The sequence below is a fragment of the Scyliorhinus torazame genome, chromosome 9 (assembly GCF_047496885.1).
Source record: "Scyliorhinus torazame isolate Kashiwa2021f chromosome 9, sScyTor2.1, whole genome shotgun sequence".
Classification (NCBI taxonomy): Eukaryota; Metazoa; Chordata; class Chondrichthyes; order Carcharhiniformes; family Scyliorhinidae; genus Scyliorhinus; species Scyliorhinus torazame.
In genome coordinates, this window is record NC_092715.1 from 59,600,995 (window position 1) to 59,628,096 (window position 27,102).

The window sequence follows — 27,102 nt, forward strand, 5'->3', positions numbered from 1 at the left end:
CTCACTTAATTTCCTTTCAATCTGATAAGGTCCACAAAACCTTGCTTTTAAAGGTTCACCTACCACTGGTAACAACACTAAAACTTTATCTCCATTTGCAAAACCACGAACTTTGGATTTCTTGTCAGCTACACGTTTCATCACATTTTGTGCAACTTTTAAATGTTGTCTAGCCAATTCACCTGCTCTATTAAATCGTTCCCTAAAATTTGACACGTAATCCAATAATGTAATTTCCGATTTCTCACTCACCAATTTTTCCTTAAGCAATTTAAGTGGTCCTCTTACCTCATGACCAAAAATTAGTTCAAAGGACTAAATTTGGTTGACTCATTAGGTGCATCCCTAATTGCAAACAGTACGAATGGAATTCCTTTATCCCAATCCACTGGATAATCTTGACAATAAGCCCTCAACATTGTCTTTAATGTCTGATGCCACCTTTCTAACGCTCCCTGCGATTCTGGATGGTATGCAGTTGATTTAAATTGTTTTATTCCTAAGCTATCCATAACTTCTTTGAATAACCTGGAGGTAAAATTTGATCCTTGATCCGATTGTATTTCTGTGGGTAGTCCATATTTAGTAAAGAATTGAAGTTGGGTTGTCCATTTTGGAAGGACAAATATGAATGCGGAATACAGGGTTAACGGTAGAGTTCTTGGCAATGTGGAGGAGCAGAGAGATCTTGGGGTCTATGTTCATACATCTTTGAAAGTTGCCACTCAAGTGGATAGAGTTGTGAAAAAGGCCTATGGTGTGCTCGCATTCATTAACAGAGGGATTGAATTTAAGAGCCGTGAGGTGATGATGCAGCTGTACAAAACTTTGGTAAGGCCACATTTGGAGTACTGTGTACAGTTCTGGTCGCCTCATTTTAGGAAGGATGTGGAAGCTTTGGAAAAGGTGCAAAGAAGATTTACCAGCATGTTGCCTGGAATGGAGAGTAGGTCTTACGAGGAAAGGTTGAGGGTGCTAGGCCTTTTCTCATTAGAACGGAGAAGGATGAGGGTCGACTTGATAGAGGTTTATAAGATGATCAGGGGAATAGATAGAGTAGACAGTCAGAGACTTTTTCCCTGGGTGGAACAAACCATTACAAGGGGACATAAATTTACGGTGAAAGGTGGAAGATATAGGAGGGATATCAGAGGTAGGTTCTTTACCCAGAGAGTAGTGGGGGCATGGAATGCACTGCCTGTGGAAGTAGTTGAGTCGGAAACATTAGGGACCTTCAAGCAGCTATTGGATAGGTACATGGATTACGGTAAAATGATATCGTGTAGATTTATTTGTTCTTAAGGGCAGCACGGTAGCATTGTGGATAGCACAATTGCTTCACAGCTCCAGGGTCCCAGGTTCGATTCTGGCTTGGGTCACTGTCTGTGCGGAGTCTGCACGTCCTCCCCGTGTCTGCGTGGGTTTCCTCCGGGTGCTCCGGTTTCCTCCCACAGTCCAAAGATGTGCGGGTTAGGTGAATTGGCCAATGATAAATTGCCCTTAATGTCCAAATTGCCCTTGATGTTGGGTGGAGGTGTTGAGTTTGGGTAGGGTGCTCTCTCCAAGAGCCGGTGCAGACTCAAAGGGCCGAATGGCCTCCTTCTGCACTGTAAATTCAATGATAATCTATGATTAATCTAGGACAAAGGTTCGGCACAACATCGTGGGCCGAAGGGCCTGTTCTGTGCTGTATTTTCTATGTTCTAACCCCTCTATAATCTTTTTAGCTGTAATATTACGTACTGGAATGGCCTCTGGAAACCTAGTAGACACATCCATTATAGTCAAAAGATATTGATTCACACTTTTCATTTTAGGAAGCGGTCCTACGCAATCAATTAGGACCCTTGTAAACTGTTCCTCAAATGCTGGAATGGGTATTAAGGGTGCTGGTTTTATCACTGCTTGAGGTTTCCCTATCACTTGACGTGTGATATGATTGATAAAATTTAACTACATCATTATGTAGTCCAGGCCAATAAAAATGTTTTTGGATTTTAGCTTGAGTTTTCCTTATTCCCAAATGACATCCCACTGGTACCTCATGTGCAACTCGCAACACCTCCTTTCTAGACCCGACCGGCAATACTACTTGATGAACTTCTGCCTACTTTCATCCACCTGCATATGTAAAGGTCTTCATTTTCTCATCAAGACATCACTTTTATGGTAATAACACCCTGGTATACACTCAGATTCCTCTTCCGTATATGCTTTCTGATACATCCGTTTTATTTCTGTATCTTTTTGTTGTAACTCCACCAATTTTCCTGAACTAAAAATGTCCACCTCATCCTGCACCTGTTCTTGTTCTTTTTCAACCATCTGATCAAAAATCGTTTCTGATAATTGCACTTCAACTTCATCTTCACTCTTTGATTTATCCTCTTGTCTTAACCTGAGACTCTGCGACCTCGTTACTACACAATCCGGAAAAATCCTAGGATATTCGTCCTTCAACACTTCAGTTGTCTGATTTTCCACTGGCTTATCAACCACAGTGGGTATCACTCCCACCTGCGATCCAGCTATACTATTACCCAAGATAAACTGTAATCCTGGACAAGATAGTTCCTCTAATACTCCTACCACCACTTCACCACTCTTCACTGGACTTTCCAACCTTCCCTTATACAATGGAACACTACTCCTCTCACCCTGAATTCCACATATTATCACCTTTTCTGGTAATATTCTTCCCAGACTACATAATTCCTCATCTCTTACCATTAAAGATTGACTAGTTCCCGTATCTCTTAAAATTGTGACTTCTTTACCTACTCCTCCTGATACACATGAGGAAACTTTACCCACACAAGTAAATTCTTTAAAGAGATCTGGCACCTTCTTATCAATCACCGCTTGATCAGGCTGTACAATCTTTTGCACCTCCTTCGCTTCACTTAGGGCTTTCCTTTACCTCTTTAAAAAAAACCACTGTCTTATCCTGTTTTACCACATCAGCCTTCCCAGTGCTTTTCTTCAACCACCAACACTGTGACTTTACATGGCCTAGTTTATTACAGTGAAAACATTTGAAATTTTTCATTTCTTTTCCACCCCCCTGTATTTCTTTTTTAATTTGAGGTACACTCTCATTATCTCCCATCAGATCACCTTTACCTTTCCCACTTGAGTATTTCTCATATCCCCAGTTTCTATCCCTCACAGGCTGAAACTGATGTCGGAAACCAAGCTTTGATTTATGAACTAATTCATAATCATCTGCCATGTCTGCTGCTAATCTCGCAGTTTTAACCCTCTGTTCTTCCACATGAGTTCTCACTACATCAGGAATTGAGCTTTTAAACTCCTCCAAAAGTATAATTTCTCTGAGAGCTTCATATGTTTGGTCTATTTTCAAAACCCTTATCCACCTATCAAAATTACTCTTTTTGATCCTTTCAAACTCCATGTATGTTTGACCAAATTCTTTCCTTAAATTTCTAAACCGTTGCCTGTAAGCTTCAGGCATTAGTTCATATGCACCTAAGATGGATTTTTTCACTTCCTCATACGTCTCAGATACCTCCTCCGGTAGTGATGCAAACACTTCACTAGCCCTACCTACCAGCTTTGTTTGAATCAGTAATACCCACATGTCCTGTGGTCATTTCATTTGTTTAGCCACCTTCTCAAATGAAATGAAAACGCTTCCAGCTCCTTCTCGTCAAACCTTGGCAATGCTTGGACATATTTAAATAAATCTCCACCAAGCCTTCAACTATGACTGTCTTTCTCACTATCCTCATGACTATCATCCAACTGTACGTTTCCCTTTATGTCTGCCAAGTTTAACTGACTGTCATGTTTCATGGCCATTTTCTGAAGTTCAAACTCTCTCTCTTTATCTTTGACCCTGATCTGTATCTCCCTTTCTCTTTCTTTTTGTTCTGCTAGGACTATTCTTTCTGTTTTTCTTCCTTCTCTCTCTTTTTCCTCTCTCTCTCTCTTTCGTATTCAAGCTGCTTTAATTTTTTCTCATGTTCCATTTGTTTAATTTGTAACTGAATTTTTTGCCATTTCCAATGAGTCAAACTGTATCTCAGGCAACTTTAATGCTTAGCCACCGCCATAATGACCTCATCTTTTCGCATTTTGTCAGGTAATGTTAACTGCAATGTTTTTGCCAAATCTAACAGTCTGCTTTTAGTCTCTGTCCGTAAGGTACTGCGTGTGACCATCTCCACCCCCAAAAACTTCAGAGCCTCTGAAAGAGCCATTGTCCACAACACACTCCCAACTTAAACTAAAATACCACACCTGAAAAACAACCACAATATGCTCACCCCTCACTGTCTTTAAGTTCACTAAGCCAATCCAAAAGATAGACTTTTATCCCCCTCGAGCCCCTAATTTGTTATGGGCCAGGGTTTAGAGAACCCCAAAGTGTATCATGGAGTTCACCTGACCCACAACTTTTACTAGATTGTGCTATGGGGAGCACACGGCCCACTCTACAGGTGTGGTACAGCAGAAATGGAAAAGTATTTTTTAAAGCAAAACCATGTTTATTCTATGAACTAAAACACACCCTGCAGCAAACAGCCTAAAATGAAAGTAAAAAGCCGACAGGCAGCCCAGCTCCACCCACTCTCTGACATCACTGCAGTAATAAACAACCATTTCTTAAAGGTACTCTCACATGACATACGTTTTGCTTTTCCGGTTGGGAAGGAGGGTAAGTTTGGTATCATATTTGTCCTGTACTGTGGTTTTTACTATGTTATAATGGAACATTTTCCAAAGACAAGTCTATAAAACAATTGGTTATATCCACTGTTCAAGGATTTGTTAAATTACATTTGTGTATGCTTTTGTGTGGTGCAAAAACTAAAATAAACAGAAAATGCCAGAAATTCTCAGCTGTGCAGACACTATCTACTGAGGGTGAATCTGAATTGGGTAAATGATCTTTCAAACAAAGATTATTTTTGTCAGTATTTTAGGTATGTAAAAAGAAAATTGGGACACTCGAATGACAAAACTGTTTGACTTCTGTATTTTGTTTCATGAGCCAGCTAAAGTTGGCATGAAGGGTATCTTTCCCTGCACAATTTCCAAAGGTAGGTTTGAAAATGAATCTGTGTCTGGATGTTTTATCCGGATGCTGATTAAACTGTATGTAACCGAGCCATGAACAGATCTTCCGAATGAAGTCACGTGTAAGCACCCATACTCGGCCTTCTTCTGTAAATCAGTACACAGCATTGTGTCTTTAATCACAGATAGACATGAAAGACATAGAATTTACAGTGCAGGAGGAGGTCATTCGGTCCATCGAGTCTGCAGCACACTTCAGTCCACACCTCTGTCCCATACCCGTAACACAGCAACCTCACCCAACCTCTTTGGACACTAAGGGCAATTTAGTATGGCCAATCCTCCTAACCAGCACGTCTTTGGATGATTACTTTGATGATTTCATTGATTTGACTTCAGATGCCTTTGGACAGTTTAAGTACTGGGAAATTTTCATTGGTTCTGGAAAATGATCTGGGTGGAAAAATGACCAAGCGTCATTTTGGGGGCGAAAGCAGGTGCGATTCCTGCCGGCTCAGCAGTTGCAAAACTGGCTGTGATCCTTTCACAGATAGTGCAATAAATGAACCCACACATGAAACCTGCTGGACTGGAGTCCCAGGCGTCTCATTTGCCCGACTTTGGGGTCAGCTGGGCTCTGCTAACAAGGGGGAGCTGCATTTAATTATTCCCTCTGCACTCGCTCCCAGTCAAGTCAGGCGGATGCCAGCACGGAGACCTGCCTCTCGCTCCCTGGAGGGAAATGTGAACAGGCGTCTAGGTGCTGTGGAGGAGAGGCTGGACACCCTGTACCCTCGTGTGGGTAGGACACCCCAAAGTAAAGTGACTAACCCCGCCTGGGATGTGGTGGCAGCTGCAGTCAGTTCCAGCAGCCTTACCAGGAGGACCGGCATCCAACACGGAAAGAAAATGAATGAACGCCAATGAGCTGGGAGGTAACCACACCCAAGGTACAGGACAAGAATAGCTGGGTTACAGTCAGGGGAAAAAAACAAACAGGCAGACAGTGCAGGGATCCCTCGTGGCCGTTCCCCTTCAAAACAAGTATACCGTTTTGGATGCTGTTGGGGGGGGATGACCTACCGGGGGAAGGCCCTAGCGGCCAGGTCTCTGGCACTGAATCTGGCTCTGGGGCTCAGAAGGGAAGGGGGGAGAATAGAAAAGCAATAGTTGTAGGAGATTCAATGGTTAGGGGAATAGATCGGAGATTCTGTGGTCGCGAGCGAGACTCCCGGAAGGTATGTTGCCTCCCGGGTGCCAGGGTCAGGGATGTCTCGGATCGTGTCTTCAGGATCCTTAAGGGGGAGGGTGAGCAGCCAGAAGTCGTGGTGCACATTAGTACCAACGACATAGGTAGGAAAAGGGGTGTGGAGGTAATAAACAAGTTTAGGGAGTTAGGCTGGAAGTTAAAAGCCAGGACAGACAGAGTTGTCATCTCTGGTTTGTTGCCGGTGCCACGTGATAGCGAGGCTAGGAATAGGGAGAGAGTGCAGTTGAACACGTGGCTGCAGGAATGGTGTAGGAGGGAGGGCTTCAGATATTTGGATAATTGGAGCGCATTCTGGGGAAGATGGGACCTGTACAAGCAGGACGGGTTGCATCTGAACCAGAGGGGCACCAATATCCTGGGAGGGAGGTTTGCTAGTACTCTTCGGGAGGGTTTAAACTAATTTGGCAGGGGAATGGGAACCGGATTTGTAGTCCAGCAACTAAGGTAGCCGATATTCAGGACGCCAAAGCATGTAATGAGGCAGTGGGGAAGGGAACACTGACAAAGGAGAGTACTTGCAGGCACGGAGATGGGTTGAAGTGTGTATACTTCAACGCAAGAAGCATCAGGAATAAGGTGGGTGAACTTAAGGCATGGATCGGTACTTGGGACTACGATGTGGTGGCCATCACGGAAACTTGGATAGAAGAGGGGCAGAAATGGTTGTTGGAGGTCCCTGGTTATAGATGTTTCAATAAGATTAGGGAGGGTGGTAAAAGAGGTGGGGGGTGGATTGTTAATTAGAGATAGTTTTACAGCTGCAGAAAGGCAGTTCGAGGAGTATCACCCTAATGAGGTAGTATGGGTTGAAGTCAGAAATAGGAAAGGAACAGTCACCTTGTTAGGAGTTTTCTGTAGGCCTCCCAATAGTAGCAGAGATGTGGAGGAACAGATTGGGAAACAGATTTTGGAAAGGTGCAGAAGTCACAGGGTAGTAGTCATGGGTGACTTTAACTTCCCAAATATTGAGTGGAAACTCTTTAAATCAAATAGTTTGGATGGGGTGGTGTTTGTGCAGTGTGTCCAGGAAGCTTTTCTAACACAGTATGTAGATTGTCCGACCAGAGGAGGGGCAATATTGGATTTAGTACTTGGTAATGAACCAGGGCAAGTGATAGATTTGTTAGTGGGGGAGCATTTTGGAGATAGTGACCACAATTCTGTGACTTTCACTTTAGTAATGGAGAGGGATAGGTGCGTGCAACAGGGCAAGGTTTACAATTGGGGGAAGGGTAAATACGATGTTGTCAGACAAGAATTGAAGTGCATAAGTTGGGAACATAGGCTGTCAGGGAAGGACACAAGTGAAATGTGGAACTTGTTCAAGGAACAGGTACTACGTGTCCTTGATATGTATGTCCCTGTCAGGCAGGGAAGAGATGGTCGAGTGAGGGAACCATGGTTGACAAGAGGGGTTGAATGTCTTGTTAAGAGGAAAAAGGAGACTTATGTAAGGCTGAGGAAACAAGGTTCAGACAGGGCATTGGAGGGATACAAGATAGCCAGGAGGGAACTGAAGAAAGGGATTAGGAGAGCTAAGAGAGGGCATGAACAATCTTTGGCGGGTAGGATCAAGGAAAACCCCAAGGCCTTTTACACATATGTGAGAAATATGAGAATGACTAGAGCGAGGGTAGGTCCGATCAAGGACAGTAGGTCCGATCAAGCGGGAGATTGTGTATTGAGTCTGAAGAGATAGACGAGGTCTTGAACGAGTACTTTTCTTCTGTATTTACAAATGAGAGGGGCGATATTGTTGGAGAGGACAGTGTGAAACAGACTGGTAAGCTTGAGGAAATACTTGTTAGGAAGGAAGATGTGTTGGGCATTTTGAAAAACTTGAGAATAGACAAGTCCCCCGGGCCTGACGGGATATATCCAAGGATTCTATGGGAAGCAAGAGATGAAATTGCAGAGCCGTTGGCAATGATCTTTTCGTCCTCACTGTCAACAGGAGTGGTACCAGGGGATTGGAGAGTGGCGAATGTTGTGCCCCTGTTCAAAAAAGGGACTAGGGATAACCCTGGGAATTACAGGCCAGTTAGTCTTACTTCGGTGGTAGGCAAAGTAATGGAAAGGGTATTGAAGGATAGGATTTCTGAGCATCTGGAAAGACACTGCTTGATTAGGGATAGTCAGCATGGATTTGTGAGGGGTAGATCTTGCCTTACAAATCTTATTGAATTCTTTGAGGAGGTGACCAAGCATGTGGATGAAGGTAAAGCAGTGGATGTAGTGTACATGGATTTTAGTAAGGCATTTGATAAGGTTCCCCATGGTAGGCTTCTGCAGAAAGTAAGGAGGCATGGGATAGTGGGAAATTTGGCCAGTTGGATAACGAACTGGCTAACCGATAGAAGTCAGAGAGTGGTGGTGGATGGCAAATATTCAGCCTGTATCCCAGTTACCAGTGGCGTACCGCAGGGATCAGTTCTGGGTCCTCTGCTGTTTGTGATTTTCATTAATGACTTGGATGAGGGAGTTGAAGGGTGGGTCAGTAAATTTGCAGACGATACGAAGATTGGTGGAGTTGTGGATAGTAAGGAGGGCTGTTGGCGGCTGCAAAGAGACATAGATAGGATGCAGAGCTGGGCTGAGAAGTGGCAGATGGAGTTTAACCCTGAAAAGTGTGAGGTTGTCCATTTTGGAAGGACAAATATGAATGCGGAATACAGGGTTAACGGTAGAGTTCTTGGCAATGTGGAGGAGCAGAGAGATCTTGGGGTCTATGTTCATACATCTTTGAAAGTTGCCACTCAAGTGGATAGAGCTGTGAAGAAGGCCTATGGTGTGCTCGCGTTCATTAATAGAGGGATTGAATTTAAGAGCCGTGAGGTGATGATACAGCTGTACAAAACTTTGGTAAGGCCACATTTGGAGTACTGTGTACAGTTCTGGTCACCTCATTTTAGGAAGGATGTGGAAGCTTTGGAAAAGGTGCAAAGAAAATTTACCAGGATGTTACCTGGAATGGAGAGTAGGTCTTACGAGGAAAGGTTGAGGGTGCTAGGCCTTTTCTCATTAGAACGGAGAAGGATGAGGGGTGACTTGATAGAGGTTTATAAGGTGATCAGGGGAATAGATAGAGTAGACAGTCAGAGACTTTTTCCCCGGGTGGAACAAACCATTACAAGGGGACATAAATTTAAGGTGAAAGGTGGAAGATATAGGAGGGATATCAGAGGTAGGTTCTTTACCCAGAGAGTAGTGGGGGCATGGAATGCACTGCCTGTGGAAGTAGTTGAGTCGGAAACATTAGGGACCTTCAAGCAACTATTGGATAGGTACATGGATTACGGTAAAATGATATAGTGTAGATTTATTTGTTCTTAAGGGCAGCACGGTAGCATTGTGGATAGCACAATTGCTTCACAGCTCCAGGGTCCCAGGTTCGATTCCGGCTTGGGTCACTGTCTGTGCGGAGTCTGCATGTCCTCCCCGTGTCTGCGTGGGTTTCCTCCGGGTGCTCCGGTTTCCTCCCACAGTCCAAAGATGTGCAGGGTAGGTGGATTGGCCATGATAAATTGCCCTTAGTGTCCAAAATTGCCCTTGGTGTTGGGTGGAGGTGTTGAGTTTGGGTAAGGTGCTCTTTCCAAGAGCCGGTACAGACTCAGGGGGCCGAATGGCCTCCTTCTGCACTGTAAATTCAATGATAATCTATGATTAATCTAGGACAAAGGTTCGGCACAACATCGTGGGCCGAAGGGCCTGTTCTGTGCTGTATTTTCTATGTTCTATGTTCTATGAGCTGCAAGGGTGAGTTCCCACCTGTCTCCTCCTGGCATCAGTCCTGTCTGTCACCCCTGGAATGTCGCCATTATTCCACTCGCTGCCACCTCGCACCCTCCCAGCACCCAACCTTCCCGCATCTTCCTCTGAACCCCACCAAACTCCTCATCACAACCCCTTCTTATCTAGGCACGGTGCCCACACATGTCACTTGCTGTAGACCCCTGACCTGCCAGGCGCCTGGCTCACAGTGACTTCTTTTTGTCCTCGCAGGAGAAGATAGCCAAGAGTAAAAGGGAGAGGGAGAAGATGGGTGGTGGAATGCCTGAGTTATGACTCCTGACCCCTATGAGCAAAGGACAATGGAGATCACAAGGAAGGGCCTGGAGCAAGCCATGCCTGACTGAGCTTGGCCAATGCCAGACCTGTCTCAAGTGAGTTGTCAGTTGTCCAGATTCTCGACCTCCCCATTTACAGAACCCGTGCCCCTTGTATTGCGGGATCTCTATCTGATGAGGCCTGGTCAGCACCCCACTCAGCAGCACCTCTCACAATCCACCACTGCAGAGACACACACCTCTGTGGGCGATCTTAAACGATAGGCTTCAGGGTCACTATCTGGTGAACACCACATAGCTGCTGATGCACATCTGGTGGAGGCAGGAACGCCCCAGGGATCAGGCAGTTGGAGATCAACTGGATCCCAGGATGCAGCTAGCCCCCAACCGGATGCCGAGCCCCTGGAAAAGGCAGAGTCGGGATATCCAGGAGGGGTTGTCAGTGACACTCTTTCAACTGCAAGGCTGATTGGAGGGGTCCCAAAGCCTTCAGCCACAGGTCATGTTGTCTGCATTGTGTGGCACCCAGGCCAACACTAGAAGGATGGCAGCCGCAGTGGAAGGATATCCAAGCTATGAGAGGGATACGGATCCCGGAAGTGCGGAAGATTTTAGTTTAGACGGGCAGCATGGTCGGCACAGGCTTGGAGGGCCGAAGGGCCTGTTCCTGTGCTGTACTTTTCTTTGTTCTTTGACACGGCTACACCGGTGATCCCAGGAAGTCGGCTGGGTCCCTCCAGAAGACCCCCGCCAAGGACATCCCAAGCTACAGGGCGTGGAAGGCAGCAGGCTGCCGCCATTTCTGATGCGCATCCTGGGGTACCACGTAGGTGTAGCGGTAAGCCTCGTAAGATTATGAAATTTTAGGATCATGGATTGGGCACAGGTGAAGTCAGACACCGTTAGTAAGGGAGTAGTAATGTAGCTTAAAGAATTTCACACCTCAAAGGCACAATGCGTCTGTCTTTGACCCCTATCCCGCAGAGAGGGGGAAGCTCCCCAAGTGGTCATCCTGCAGACCACCTGAGCAACCCCGACAGTTAGACCCCATGAGATCCACAGTAACAGACACCCTGGAATCACTGCTTCTTCACTCACTGAATCCTTGGACTTGCCCCTTTCCCCCCTTGGATCAGTGAGACAAAGGAATGTACCTCCGACCCTCAGACATGATCCCGGGAGTCTGTGTGCATTCAGTAGACAGACAGGAGTCAGACGTAAGCTGAATCTGACAGCTTACCTCACAGTGAGTTGTCATCACCCTCTGGCCTTGACAAGCGGTCACCCACACTGCCCATCCAGGCCCATCACCCTGGTGTGATGTCAAATGAGACCTTTGTTTGGGGGGTCCTTCCTGGTCCTCTTGGCCTGTCACACACTGGCTGCCGCAGGTCCTCCATATTCCGGGTCCTCCTTGGGCTCGTCCTCCACTCACTCCTGGTCCTCGTCTACGTCAGAAGAAGCGCTATGTTCCTCCTCCAGAATGTTGCCCTGCTGCTGCACCAGGTTATGGAGGGCACAGCTGACCATGACAGTGCGGTAGGCCCATTGGGGGCTGAAGAGCACCGCCAGAGCAGTCCAGGCAGCAGAATTGCAACTTCAGCAGCCCTATTGCTCGATTACTGACCAGGTGGCACTGTGAGCCTCATTATAACAGGACCGCACCTCGGTCTCCGGCCTCCGCACTGCCGCCATCAGCCATGACCATAATGGGTAGCCCTTGTCCCCCATGGGCCATCCCGGCAGCCTGCAGTGGTCCTCAAAGATCCCGGGGATCTGCGATTGCCCTGCACAATAGTATGTAGCTATTGTGCAGGCTTCCTGGGTATCGTGCGCACATGTACATGATTTTGAGGCGGTTGTCGCACACAAGTTGGACATTGAGGGAGTGGAACCTCTTTTGGTTGATGAAAGGCACTCCCTGATGTCATAGAGCTCTTAAGATGATGTGTGCCGTCAATGGCCCCCTGCAGCCCGGGCATCTTGGTGGGCCTGGTCCATGTTGAAGTGGATGTACTCAGAGGCCCGGACATATAGAGCATCTGTCACCTCTCGGATGCACTTGTGGGCTGAAGATTGAGAAATGCCACACACGTCCCCGCTCAAACTCTGAAATGACCCAGTAATTATAATGTTCAGGGGCGCCATGAGTTTCACGGTCACTGAGAGCAGTGTCCTTCTCCTCCACGAGGTGCCAGGTCCGCAAGGGTCTGGCAAATTTTCGGCATTGTTTGGTCAACCGATGTCTTTGTCGGCACATGGTGTCCGACAGCTCGTTGAAGGACATTGGGGCCCTGTACACACAGGGTCTCCTTCTCCACTGTCTTCTATCCCGTCTCCTCAGCCTGATGGGCAGCCAGGACCTGAGCCTGACTGGCGAACAGCCTCTGTTGTTCTGCCGCAGGTTCCAGCCTGGGTTGACCTTGTTTGAGTCAGCGATGTCTGTCCGCCTCCTGGGGCATTAATCAGGAATTTAGCCAGCTCCACTGGGTCCATCTCGGTACAATTCAATACTCTGGGAGGAATGGGTGAAGGAGAGACCGAGACGGTCACTTTGATCATCCATCCTGTGGCCCTCAATCCCTCCCAAGAAGAACAAAAGGTTACATGTTGGCGGTTACTTAAATAACGGAAGAAAATGACGCACAAACTTCACGAGTCGGCAGGTGAACATGAAAAGTAAATGGAATGCATTCTTCTTGCCTTAAAAAAGTGATCCAAAGAGCAGCACGGTGGCGCAGTGGGTTAGCCCTGCAGCCTCACGGCGCCGAGGTCCCAGGTTCGATCCCGGCTCTGGGTCACTGTCCGCGTGTAGTGTGCACATTCTCCCCGTGTTTGCGTGGGTTTCACCCCCACAAACCAAAAATGTGCATGCTAGGTGGATTGGCCACGCTAAATTGCCCCTTAATTGGAAAAAATGAATTGGATACTCTAAATTTAAAAAAAAAAGTTATCCAAAAACCACAAATACGGTGAACAGAAACAAAAACTGAATGGGTCCCCAAAGTAAGCTCACAATTGATCCAATATACAGTTTATAAAATATAATTTTCAGACAACCACTTAATGCAGAACACAAGGTAAATAGGTGAGGTAAAGATCCTTTACTTAACACAGGTCTCAGATTATGGGAGACACTGTCTACTTTTGATAATTACCTGTCTACCTTTTGCAATTAACATTAAAAACAATTATCGGGAAATAGTGTACAACAGTTGGCAGCTACATAAGTAACACTGAACGAACAGACTGTTTAAAGTTTAAATGAAAGTAATAGGGAGCACCTACTATAAACGCACGGCCCTGGAAAATGGGGGACAGAGATTTAGAAGTAGCTTTGCCTGATAGTAGAGGAAAGCCAGCAGTTATTGTTGGAAAAGGACATGGAGTGGGTAGGCAGAAGCCTTATGAAAAGGAGCATCACTATAAGGTTGAGGATGATGAAAAGAAATATAATTGCAAGGCAGGGGAATAAGAAAAGGCACCTCTGGAGTGCACACAAATTGGTAGTGAGCAGACTGGTAACTGCTACAAAATAATCACGACATTTAGCACGCTTACAAATTTTTAGGAAGGGAATGATATAGATTAAGGATGTTTGTATTGTGTGGGCAGTGAAGTACAGCTGAAAGAGTGGTGTTTATCTTAATAGTAAATGCTTACTACATTTTAAGTAATAAGTTCATGAATTATAATTAAAACACCATGATTCTTGCTGTTTTAAAAATAAATAAATAAATAATTTTTATTGTCTCTTTTAACCTCTCAACAGCAGTCTATAGGCTTAAATTCAAAGTGCCCCCACCTTTTGTTAATCAATAACACAGGACTGTGGAAAAAGCCTGAGCAATAACAACTTTAATAAGAATTGGTGTTGTCCTGTAACTTGTGCCTTTGCTTTATATTTAGACCAACCAGTTTTGATGCCTTTGCATTTGGATTTCTTGCTCCTCTGTGTAAAGCAGAGCTGCCTAATGCCCACCTCCAGAAGCACTTACATCAGCTTCATAATCTGTGCCAATTCTGCGAAAACATCCTGACTCAGTACTTCATACAAAACTCCACAGGTGAGTCATTGGATATAGTGGGTGGAATTTAGTAACACCAACCAATTCAAGATCCACGCAGCATTTCAGTAAAGGTACAGTGGCTTCCTATTACGTACGATATGCAAAGTAATCCAGAAATAACATTGTACCAGGAAAGGATGTAATAAAAATTTGTTAGGTGGACATAGGGGATTTGGTAACTAGCTTGCTTTTGCCAAACATACATTTGTATTAAAGTGACGTGTCTGTGGATTGCAGTGGAAATTGTTACGTAAGCCAGTTTTAATAGCATCATTTTTGACTTTGAATAAAGCATCAGTCATGGCAAAACTGTGACAGGTGGAGTTCAGTATAGGAAAATGTGAGGTCATTTGCTTTAGACCTAAGACACCATAAATTAGAGAATTTTCTTAATGGGGATAAGCTGGGCAGTGTGAATGAGCAGAGAGAGCTTTAGAGTCCTGAAAACAGAATCCCTAAAAACTAGTGGGCAGGCACAAAAAAGAATGAAAACAGCCAATGGAATAATGTCCTCTCAAGACGCTGGAATACAAAAGGATGACTATGTTGCAGCTGCACAGAGCTCTGGTTAGACCATATTTGGAGTACTGCATTCACCTCTGGCTGTTTCACCTTAGGAAGGGTATATTGGTCCTAGAGGGCGCGGATTAACCAAAATGATACCTGGACTGAAAGAATTAAATTATTGATAACAGATATCATAGATTAGACTTCTATTTCCTTTGATAATGAAGTTTAAGTGGTATCTTAGTTGGAATTAGTTGGAATTACAATGATTAAAGGCTTTGATAAGGTAGATAGAGAGAATTCATTTCCTACAGTGGAAGTCCATTACCTTAAAATTGGGCCATTTCAGGTGAGGTCAGAAATTACTTCTTCACACACAAAGTAATAGAAATCGCCCTTTCCTCCAAAAAGCGATGAAGCTGCGTCCATTAAAAATACCAAGACTGAGATTGATAGATTTTTGTTTGACTTTTATTAGACAAGACTGTTCAAGGTTACGGAACCAAAGTGGGTAGCTTGGTGTTGAGATACTGATTAACAATGATATAATTAACTGACAGTAGAGATTCAAGGTGCTGATTTCTGTTCCAATTAAGGTATGTTTTGTTAAAAGTTTAAAGTCCTTACCCCACTAATCGGAAACCCAAGTTTCCTGTATGTTTGTTGGATGAAAAAGGAACGTTGAATTTCTTATGAGGTCCAAGGGGTGAGAAGATATAAAAATATTATCTATCCACGTATGAGATATTATCTCTAATGAAGAAAGAATGTTTATGGTTCTTTTTGGACAATGGCTAGCTACTTATTTCTGCTTACAACTGAATGAATCTAATTCTGAGTTTCCCTACGTCAGCCCAGTTCAAAACATACTGCACCAAGGAAATGGATATGTATCTTTTCACCTGTCACCCTACATCTGTATCAGTTCCCTTCAGTTGGTGTTACTATTCCCTTCACACCTCAAAGCAGATGGTTTTACAGAGCAGAATTAGGGAAGATTCTGCCATCTCCTGTTTGGAGGACTGAAGTGTTCTGAATGGCCAAGGCGGTCTAAGAACTGGAAAAAGAGGGGAAATTCTTCAGTACAAACTAATCAGCAAGAAAAGAGCTGTAGGCAAAGGGGGTTCCACAGTGCAGAGCGCTGAATCCGAATTTGTGGGAGAGTGTAGACTGATAGTAGGAACGTAAAAGGGAAAGCCATCTGTCAAGAATTTGCATTATTTTTGTTGCCCGTGATTCAATCGCTGGTCCATATCAGTGCATTCATGGTAAGAAAGGAACCCATACTTGAGTTGCTCCATTGAATGTAAAACAATGTGTAGCCTTCATTTCACTGGGGTAAGAATAGATATGCCTAACCATAGCTCATTAACATTCTCCCTCAACATTTATTTAACTAATGTGAGTACAATACCATTGTGTATAAACAAGGTTCAGATAAGTGTACAGGTGCAGTTTGGGGGGAACACGGTGGCCGAGTGCAAATGTCAGTGGACTCGCAATCCAAAGGCCAGGCCAATACCTTGGAGACAGGATTCAAATCCCACCATGGTAATTGGTGGAATTTTAATTCCGTTAATAAATCTGGAATATAATGCTAGTCTCAGTGATGGTGATGATGAAACTGTCATCGATTATTGTAAAAAGCCATCACTTCTGCCCTCCTTACCTGGCCTACCTGCGACTCCAGACACGCAATTTAATTGCCCCCTGAAATGGCCGAGCAAACCACCCAGATGGAGGACAATTAGAGAAGGACTGGGTTTCCCAGTGGCACCCACATCCCGTGACAGACGAGAGAGGTTTGGATGAGTTAGTTTGACAGTTCATTTCAGTTCTCCCCCCACTGCCCCTGTCCTTGTTCCTCGCCTCACTGTCAGATTACCTCCCAGCAGCTATATTCAGAGCAATGTTAACAAAGCTTTACCTATCCTCTTGTCTAGCAAACCTGAAAATCCTCCTGTTTATTCTCTGCCCTTTGGATTTGGAATACTTCTACTTCTTTATTTCTGTGCTTTCCTCCACATGGCTCTATGCAATGCATTTTTCATGGTGAAGCTGTGAGATTGCTTCCAGTGAGGCAGCTTCAGAAGTTAAACCACTCAATAATCCAATCTCGGGAGCTTTCAATTGGAAGCTGTTATCTCTTTTTAACCCATGCGGCCATAGCCAATGTCATTCCCAAGCCAGCTACAGCTGCTCATGTTGTCCTCTTGGGCACTGTACTCCTTTACCTTTGTTCATGCACATTTGTACTGTACACAGACTCGTACCGTCAATCCATCCTGTTGCAAGATGTGCACAGACTCTATATAAAAGAAAATCGTGGAATGATGAAACGCAGAAGGGGACATTCAGCCCATCGTGTAAGGGCTATCCCATCAGTTCCCTTCCACTTTTTCTCCCTGCAGCCTACTCACTTTTCCCCTTTATGCATGTATTTATTCAATTCCATTTTGAAATATATTATCGAATCACTCACACCACCATTGCAGAACGCTGCATATCCTTGTTTTTCTCCTCATGTTGTCTCTGGTTCTTTTGAGAATTACCTACCTAAATCCGTGTCCTCCAGTGGAAATAGTTTCTCTTTATTTACTCTATAAATGACACTTGATAATTTTTAATACCTATCAAATCTCCCCCGTTTCTCTGTTCGCCATGTAACTGAAATCATTCAGCCCTGAGGCCATTCTAGTAAATGCCTTCTTCAACTTCTCCGAAGCTTTGACAACCTTCCTAAAGTTTGGGGCTCAGAATTGGCTTTGAATTCGCCAGCTTGACCTAACCCATTGATTCATAATTGGTTCCTTGCATTTCATAGAATTTACAGTGCAGAAGGAGGCCATTCGGCCCATCGAGTCTGCACCGGCTCTTGGAAAGAGCACCCTACCCAAGCCCAAACCTCTACCCTATCCCCATAAACCAGTAACCCCACCTAACCCAAGGGCAATTTAGCATGGCCAATCCACCTAACCCTGCACATCTTTGGACTGTGGGAGGAAACCGGAGCACCCGGAGGAAACCCACGTACACACGGGGAGAACATACAGACTCCGCACAGACAGTGACCCAAGCCAGGAATCGAACCTGGGACCCTGGAGCTGTGAAGCAACTGTGCTAACCACTATGCTAACGTGCTGCCCCTCAATTGAGAGTTTCTACTCACGATCTCTCTTTCTAATACCAAGAATCTCTTATTTCAATGTGTCCTACTACCTTCAAAGACACAAATACATACACCGCAGGCCTCCTTGTTTCTGCGCCCCCTTTTAAGATGATCATTTAGATTACATTGTCGCTCGTTGTACTTCCTCAAAAATTTAATTACTTCACACTTTTCTGTGCTAAGTTCCATTTGCCATTGTCTGTTCATTTCACCAATCTATGTTCCTTTAAAATCTGTTATAATCTTCCTCACTGTTAACTATATTTGTGTTTTGTGTCACCTGGAGACATTGAAATTTTGCCATGTATATCCAAATCAATAATATGTTATCAAAACACCACAGTATGTTCTATTCCAGTGAGAAAAACAACAGTTCATAACCACTTCTTCCTGTCCCTTGGCTAATTTTGTATGATGTCAGCTATGTCCCTTTAATCCTACAGGTTTCACTTTTGATGATGAGTCTATAATAGACTTTATGAAACATCTATTGAAATAATACTAGAATACAAGATCAGGGATGTACTTCTGAGGCTGTATAAGGCTCTGGTCAGACCTCATTTAAAGTATTCTGAGCAGTTTTGGGCCCGGTATCGAAGGAAGGATGTCTTGGAAAGGGTCCAGAGGAGATTCACAAGAATCATCCCTGAAATGAAGAGCTTATCGTATGAGGAACGGTTGAGGACTCTGGGTCTGTACTCGTTGGAGTTTAGAAGGATGAGGGGGGATCTTATTGAAACTTACAGGATACTGTGAGGCCTGGATAGAGTGGACGTGGAGACGATATTTCCACTTGTAGAAAAAACTAGAACCAGAGGACACCATCTCAGACTAAAGGGACAATCCTTTAAAACAGAGATGAGGAGGAATTTCTTGAGCCAGAGGGTGGTGAATCTGTGGAACTCTTTGCTGCAGAAGGCTGTGGAGGCCAAATCACTGAGTGTCTTTTTTAAAAAATATATATTTTTATTAAAGTTTTCAAACACAATTTTTCCCTCTTACAAATCAACAAAAATGGTAACATGATAACTGATAGATAACATTGTTAAAATAAAATAGTGAACTAACAAAATAACACAAAATAGTGCTCCCCCTCACCCCATCTAGAACACAAACAATTTACCCCCCCCCCCCCCTGGGCTGCTGCTGCTGGCTATCTATTTTCCCCCTAACGTTCCGCTAGATAGTCGAGGGACGGTTGCCACCGCCTGGCGAACCCTTGAGCCGATCCTCTCAGCGCAAACTTCATCCACTCCAGTTCTATGAACCCTGCCATATCGTTTATCCAGGCCTCCACGCCGGGGGGTTTCGCTTCCTTCCACATGAGTAAAATCCTACGCCGGGCTACTAGGGACGCAAAGGCCACAATATCGGCCTCTTTTGCCTCCTGCGCTCCTGGCTCATCCGCTACCCCAAATATAGCTAACCCCCAGCCTGGCTTGACCCGGACCGTCACCACCTTCGAGATCACTCCCGCCACTCCCCTCCAATACCCCTCCAGTGCCGGACACGACCAAAACATATGTGTGTGGTTCGCCGGGCTTCCCCCGCACCTCCCGCATTTGTCCTCCACTCCGAAGAACCTGCTCAACCTCGCTCCCGTTATGTGTGCTCTATGTAGCACCTTAAATTGGACCAGGCTAAGCCTGGCACACGAGGAAGAGGAATTTACCTTACTTAGGGCATCAGCCCACAAACCCTCCTCAATCTCCTCCCCGAGCTCTTCTTCCCATTTTTCTTTCAGTTCTTTTACCAGCTCCTCCCCCTCTTCTCTCATCTCCCAGTATATTTCGGACACTTTGCCCTCCCCGACCCACACCCCCGAAAGCACCCTGTCCTGGATCCCTTGTGTCGGGAGCAGCGGAAATTCCCACACCTGTTGTCTCGTGAACGCTCTCACCTGCATATACCTAAAGATATTCCCCGGGGGCAGCTCATACTTTTCCTCTAGCGCTCCCAAGCTCGCAAACGTCCCATCCATAAATAAGTCTCCCACTCTCCTAATTCCTGCCCGGTGCCAGCTCTGGAACCCTCCGTCCAGCCTCCCTGGGGCAAACCTATGGTTGTTCCTGATCGGGGACCACACCGAGGCTCCCAACACACCCCTCTGTCGCCTCCATTGCCCCCAGATACTTGATGTTGCCGCCACCACTGGGTTCGTGGTAAACTTTTTCGGGGAGAGCGGTAGTGGCGCCGTCACCAGCGCTTTTAAGCTCGTTCCTTTGCAGGACGCCATCTCCAGCCTTTTCCACGCCGCCCCCTCTCCCTCTATCACCCACTTACAGATCATCGCCACGTTGGCGGCCCAGTAGTAGTCGCCCAAATTCGGCAACGCCAGTCCCCCTCTGTCTCTGCTACGTTGCAGGAACCCCCTCCTTACCCTCGGGGCCTTCCCTGCCCACACGAAGCTCATGATGCTCCTATCTATTTTTTTGAAAAAGGCCTTAGTGATCAATATAGGGAGACATTGGAACACAAATAGGAACCTCGGGAGGACCATCATCTTAATCGCCTGCACTCTGCCCGCCAGTGACAGCGGCTACATATCGCACCTTTTGAAATACTCTTCCATTTGTTCCACCAGCCGAGTCAGATTGAGTCTGTGTAAGGTTCCCCAGCTCCTGGCTATCTGAATCCCCAGGTATCGGAAGTTTCTTTCCACTCTCCTTAGCGACAGGCCATCTATCCCTCTACTCTGGTTCCCAGGGTGTATCACAAAAAGCTCACTCTTTCCCATGTTAAGCCTATATCCCGAGAAATCTCCAAACTCCCTCAATATCTTCATGACCTGTCATCCCCCCCACTGGATCCGCCACATACAGCAGTAGGTCATCCGCGTAGAGTGACATTCGGTGTTCCTCTCCCCCTCTAACCACCCCACTCCATTTCCTGGAGTCTCTCAGCGCTATGGCCAGTGGTTCAATTGCCAGTGCGAACAGTAATGGGGACAGCGGGCATCCCTGTCTTGTTCCCCTATGTAGTTGAAAATACTCCGACCTTTGCCGATTTGTGACTACACTTGCCATTGGGGCCCCATAGAGGAGTTTAACCCAGCTGACAAACCCCTCCCCGAACCTCCTCAGCACCTCCCATAGATACTCCCACTCTACCCTATCAAATGCCTTCTCTGCATCCATTGCCGCCACTATCTCTGCCTCCCCCTCTGCTGGGGGCATCATTATCACCCCCAATAGCTGTCGCACGTTGATATTCAATTGTCTCCCCTTTACGAACCCTGTCTGATCTTCGTGCACCACCCCCGGGACACAATCCTCTATCCTCATTGTCAGCACTTTTGCCAGAAACTTGGCGTCCACATTTAGGAGTGAGATAGGCCTATAAGACCCGCATTGCAGCGGGTCTTTATCTCGCTTCAGGATTAGTGATATCGTCGCCTCCGCCATTGTCGGGGGTAGGGTGCCCCCTTCTCTGGCCTCGTTAAAGGTTCTTACCAGCAGTGGGGCCAACAAGTCCACATATTTCCTATAAAATTCCACCGGGAACCCATCAGGTCCCGGGGCCTTCCCTGCCTGCATGTTCCCCAGCCCTTTGGTCACCTCGTCCACCCCAATTGGCGCCCCCAGGCCTGCCACCTCCTGCTCCGCCACCCTCGAGAACCTTAGTTGGTCCAGAAACTGCTGCATCCCCTCTTTTCCCTCCGGGGGTTGGGACCTATATAACCTCTCGTAAAAGGTCTTGAACACCTCATTTACCTTCCCTGCTCTCCGCACCGTGGTTCCCGTTTCATCCCTAACTTGCCCTATTTCCCTCGCCGCTGTCCTCTTTCGAAGCTGGTGGGCCAACAGGCGACTCGCCTTTTCCCCATATTCATATCTCATCCCCTGTGCCTTCCTCCACTGTGCCTCTGCCCTCCCTGTGGTCAGCAGGTCGAACTCCGTCTGGAGTCGTCGCCTCTCCCTGTATAGTCCTTCGTCCGGGGCCTCCGCATATTTTTTATCCACACTCAAAATCTCCCCCAGTAATCTTTCCCTTTCTTTGGCCTCTGTTTTCCCCTTGTGACCCCTGATGGAGATCAACTCCCCCCTGACCACCACCTTCAGCGCTTCCCATACTCGGACCTCCCCATCATCGTTGGCCTCCAGGTATCTTTCGATACATCCCCGCACTCTTCCGCAGACTCCCTCATCTGCCAATAATCCCACATCCAGTCGCCAGAGTGGACGCTGCTCCCTCTCCTCTCCTTGTTCCAGATCCACCCAATGTGGGGCATGGTCTGAAACAGCTATGGCCAAGTACTCCGTTCCTTCCACCCTCGAAATCAGTGACCTTCCCAAAACAAAGAAATCTATCCGGGAGTATACCTTATGGACGTGGGAGAAAAAGGAGAACTCTTTGGCCAGCGGCCTAGCAAATCTCCACGGATCTACTCCCCCCATTTGGTCCATAAACCCCCTAAGCACTTTGGCCGCTGCCGGCCTTCTTCCGGTCCTGGATCTAGATCTATCTAACCCTGGGTCTAGCACGGTGTTGAAGTCCCCGCCCCCCATTACCAGGTTTCCTACCTCCAGGTCTGGGATGCGTCCCAGCATCCGCTTCATAAATCCCGCATCATCCCAGTTCGGGGCCTATACGTTGACCAGTACGACCTCCATTCCCTGCAGTCTGCCACTCACCATCACATATCTGCCCCCGCTGTCCGCTACAAAGTTCCTAGCCTCGAACGACACCCGTTTCCCCACCAATATGGCCACCCCGCTATTCTTTGCGTCCAGCCCAGGGTGGAATACCTGTTCCACCCATCCTTTCCTTAACCTAACGCCACCTTCAGATGCGTCTCTTGAAGCATGGACACATCTGCCTTCAGCCCCTTTAAGTGCGCGAACACTCGGGCCCTCTTAATCGGCCCATTTAGGCCTCTCACGTTCCACGTGATCAGCCGGACTGGGGGGCTGCCCACCCCCCTCCCCTGTCGACTAGCCATCACCCTCTCTTGGCCAGTCCCGCGTCCCAGTTCCGCGCACCCACCCGTCCCTCAGGCGGCGCATTCCCGCCTCGACCACCTTTTCTCTTACCAGCTCCCCTTCGATCGCCGCAGCAGCAACCCAGTTCTGCCCCCCCCCCCCCCCCCGCTAGATCCCCATCTAGCATGGTTACTCCCCCCATATTGCTTCCGAAAGTCAACTGACCCCGGCTTCTCCCGCTCTCTCCTTGACCCCCCCGTGTGAGGAACCCCCATCCTCCTTGCGCCTATCTTCCCGCCATCATGTCTCTGGCGCGGGAAAAGAAAAAGAAACCCCGCGCTTTCTAGTGCCATCCCACCCCCCATGGCGCAGCTCCCCCTACCGCCCCGCTCCCATTCCCCGTCCCCCGCCTGTGTCTCTTCTTCCCCCCCACCGGCGCCCACATTTCTCAGTGTCCCCCCCTCCCCAATTTACACCTCTATACATCAGCATTGTCGTTTCCCCTCCAACTTCAGTCCCTCAGTTCTGGTCCAGTTTCTCTTTTTGAATGAAGGTCCATGCTTCTTCCGACGTTTCAAAATAGTAATGTCTGTCCTGGTGCGTGACCCATAATCGCGCCGGCTGCAACATCCCGAACTTCACTTTCTTCTTATGCAGCACCTCCTTGGCTCGATTGAAACTCGCCCTCCTTCACGCCACCTCTGCACTCCAATCCTGATACACTCGTATCACCGCATTCTCCCATCTGCTACTTCATACCTTCTTGGCCCATCTCAGAACCACCTCTCTATCATTGAAGCGGTGAAATCGCACGATCATAGCCCTAGGTGGTTCTCCAGCCTTTGGTCTCCTCGCAGGGATCCGGTGGGCCCCTTCCACTTCCAAGGGGCCCGAGGGGGCCTCAGCTCCCATTAACGAACGTAGCATCGTGCTCGCGGAAGCCCCGCCGTCAGCTCCTTCCACTCCCTCGGGGAGACCCAGGATCCGGAGGTTCCTTCTCCTTGATCTATTTTCCAGGACTTCAATTCTTTCGATGCACTTCTTATGAAGCGCCTTGTGCGTCTGCATTTTGACAGCTAGGCCCAGGATCTCGTCCTCGTTGTCCGTTACCATCTGCTCCACCACACGGAGCTCTATCTCCTGGGCCTTTTGTGTCTCTTTAAGCCCCTCGATTGCCTGTAGCATCGGGGCCAGCACCTCCTTCTTAAGCAGCTCCACACACCGTCTTAAAAATTTGTCCTGGTCCGGTCCCCATGTCGCCTGGGCTCCCTCCGACACCATCTTGTTCCTTTCTTTCTTCTGCCGCTGCCCTCGAGGATCCTCCGTGATCTGGCCGCCGCCGCCGATCTTTTTCTTTACTGCTGGGGGGGGGGGGGGGGGGGGGGGGGGAAGACTCCCTGTTGCCTCACCCCACACCAGGTTTCGTCACAAAAGAATTTCCCGTTGGGGCTCTTAAAAGAGCCCGAAGGTCCGTTTGAACTGGAGCCGCCGAAACGTGCGGCTTAGTTGGTCATCGCCGCAACCGGAAGTCCTCATCACTGAGTGTCTTTAAGATGTGATAGATAGGTTCTTGATTAATAAGGGGATCAGTGGTTAGGGGGAGAAGGCAGGAGAATGGGGATGAGAAAAATATCAGCCATGATTGAATGGCGGAGCGGACTCGATGGGCCGAGTGGTCTAATTCTGCTCCTATGTCTTATGGAAAGCTGACCTACACAACATCGACTGCACTACACTCATGAACTCTCTCCGTCTCTTCAATCAAGTTCATTAAAGACTTTTACCGTCAGCTTGTTAGGTTTTATTTTTCCCATGTTCAGGCTGATATTTCCCCAAGTTCTTGTGTATCAATGTTTTCCCAACTCCGATGTTTAAGCTGACTGACCTGTAGTTTACCCCTTGTCCCCTTTGTTTTAACAGAACTGTAACCTTTGCAATCTTCAAGCCCTCTGGCACCACTCCCATCTCCAAGGAGGATTGAAATATTGTGGCCTGAGCCTCCACAATTTCCACCCTCGCTTCTCTCAGCAGTTTTGTTTTATTCAAAATGTTAAGACCTCTTTTTATTTAATTCCACAATCCCTTTCAAGGCAAGGCTTTTCACAGAGCAGTGTAAGTTTGAAATGAAAGGAAAATTCTAACACAGTGTTAATGCAATGACTTACTGAAGAAGGACTCCACGACTCTAAAATCCTGTCTTCTCACTCCTTTCCCCATAGAGAGTGTATTTGTACAGGGGCAGAAATCAGATCATGGACTTCATATCTATGTTTAATCTTGTCCCTGTGGATTCTTACTGTTGACTTCCATGGTACATTGACGGTATTGCAAAATCTGAAGTGCATAGAAAGATCTTTTGAGATGGATCAGCCATTTATGTACATTGTTTGCTTTTCAATGCACTGCTTCATTTATCATTCACAAGGGAGTTCAGTTATGTGGTTAGATTGGAGAAGCTTGGGCTGCTCTCCATAGAGAGGAGAGGATTGAGAGGAGATTAGATAGAGGTGTTCAGGATCATGAGTGAGAAACTGTTCCCAATGGCAGAAGCATTGTGCACCAGAAGATAGCAACTTCAGGTGAATAGGATACGAACCAATGGTGACCTGAGGAAAAAATTGTTTCTGTGCAGCTAGTGGTTAAGGTCTGGAATGTACGGCCTGAGAGTGCAGTGGAGGCAGATTCAACCGTTGCTTTCAAAAGGGAATTGGATAAGAACCTGAAGAAAGAGAATTTGCAGGGCTCCAGTGAAAAGGATCAGCAGTGGGACGAGCAAAGTTAGGTTGTTCTTGCAGAGGGCTGTCATGGACATGACGGGCCGAATAGCCTCCTTCTGTGCTTTAAATATTCTATCATTCTATCAAAAATGTAGCTTGCACCCTACTGTTACGTTGGACTTTGCAAGCACTGTTGCTTTCTAAGTGCCCCAATATCTGGGGTTGTAACAGTTAATTGCATGCGTACTTCTTTGTCTCACTGTCACTGTAATACTCTTCTTCCTGCTATTTTGTTCTGTGTTTTTTCTCCTGCTGGCCTCTTAGATGATATTGTGGATGCAAAACTACAGAAGTTGACGCAGCTTGTAAACAAGGAATCCAACCTGATTGAGAAGGTTGATTCTTTTAATTGCTTTTTCTATTGAACCTGTCTGTTCTATAAAGTGCTGTTAAATAGTGATTCATCCTAGTCTAGTTAGCATGTTTAGCAGCATATGTTATATTACAATTTTCCTGCGTGTCTATTGCATAATGCACTACAATTGAATTATAATGCACTGCCTAGTGGAATGCTGAGTCATACAGACAAAGGAGGCTCCAGATTAAGGGCCTTGTTTGTGCTGAATTGGAAGTACGTACACCGCAATTGTCCTGTGCTCCTGTCCTAAAGAAGGGAACATTCACCCAAGATTCCAGTTTCCGATGACTATCCAGTAACTGGGTAAAAGGGGAGGTGGTATTGTCACTGGGCTAGTAATCCAGAGTTCTGAGGGCCACTTACCTGGATGGCTGATTTGTGATGTGGAGCGACGCCAACAGCGCGGGTTCAATTCTCATACCGGCTGAGGTTATCCATGAAGGCCCCGCCTTCTCAACCTTGCCCCTCGCCTTAGGTGTGGTGGCCCTCAGGATAAATCACCACCAGTCAACTCTCTCTCAAGAAAAAGTGGAGAGCAGCCTATGGTCCTCTGGGACTGTGGCGAGTTTCAATCCAGTGACCCAGGATACTGATCTGGGTACCCGGGTACGAATCCGACCATGGCAGATGGTGAGATTTGAATTCAGTCGAAATCTGGAAATAAAAATCTAATGATGACCATGAAACAAACCATTGTCGCAAAAACCCATCTGGTTCACTGATGTCCTTTAGGGAAGGAAATCTGTCACCCTTACCTAGTCTGGCCTACATGTGACTCCAGATCCACAGCAATGTGGTTGACTCTTAACAACCCTCAGCATTAGCCAGCGATGGCGTCCACATCCCATGACCAAATTTTTAAAAAAATCTTTCCTGAAAGTGTGTGGATGCCTGGTGATGGCAGAACCCAACCTGGTGG

General features: G+C 46.7%; 1 protein-coding gene across 2 annotated transcripts in view; it reads left to right on the forward strand.

The window, feature by feature from the left end:
* The window catches only part of mtx3 (metaxin 3), a 59,243-nt gene that overhangs the window by 22,947 nt on the left and 9,194 nt on the right, over positions 1-27,102 (forward strand). The window contains exons 7-8 of one of the 2 annotated variants that reach the window (XM_072515984.1): positions 14,290-14,447; positions 26,090-26,160. In XM_072515984.1, coding sequence (XP_072372085.1) covers positions 14,290-14,447; positions 26,090-26,160 — 229 coding nt within the window. The remainder of the gene's footprint in view (positions 1-14,289; positions 14,448-26,089; positions 26,161-27,102) is intronic. The other variant, XM_072515985.1, reaches the window with a different exon arrangement.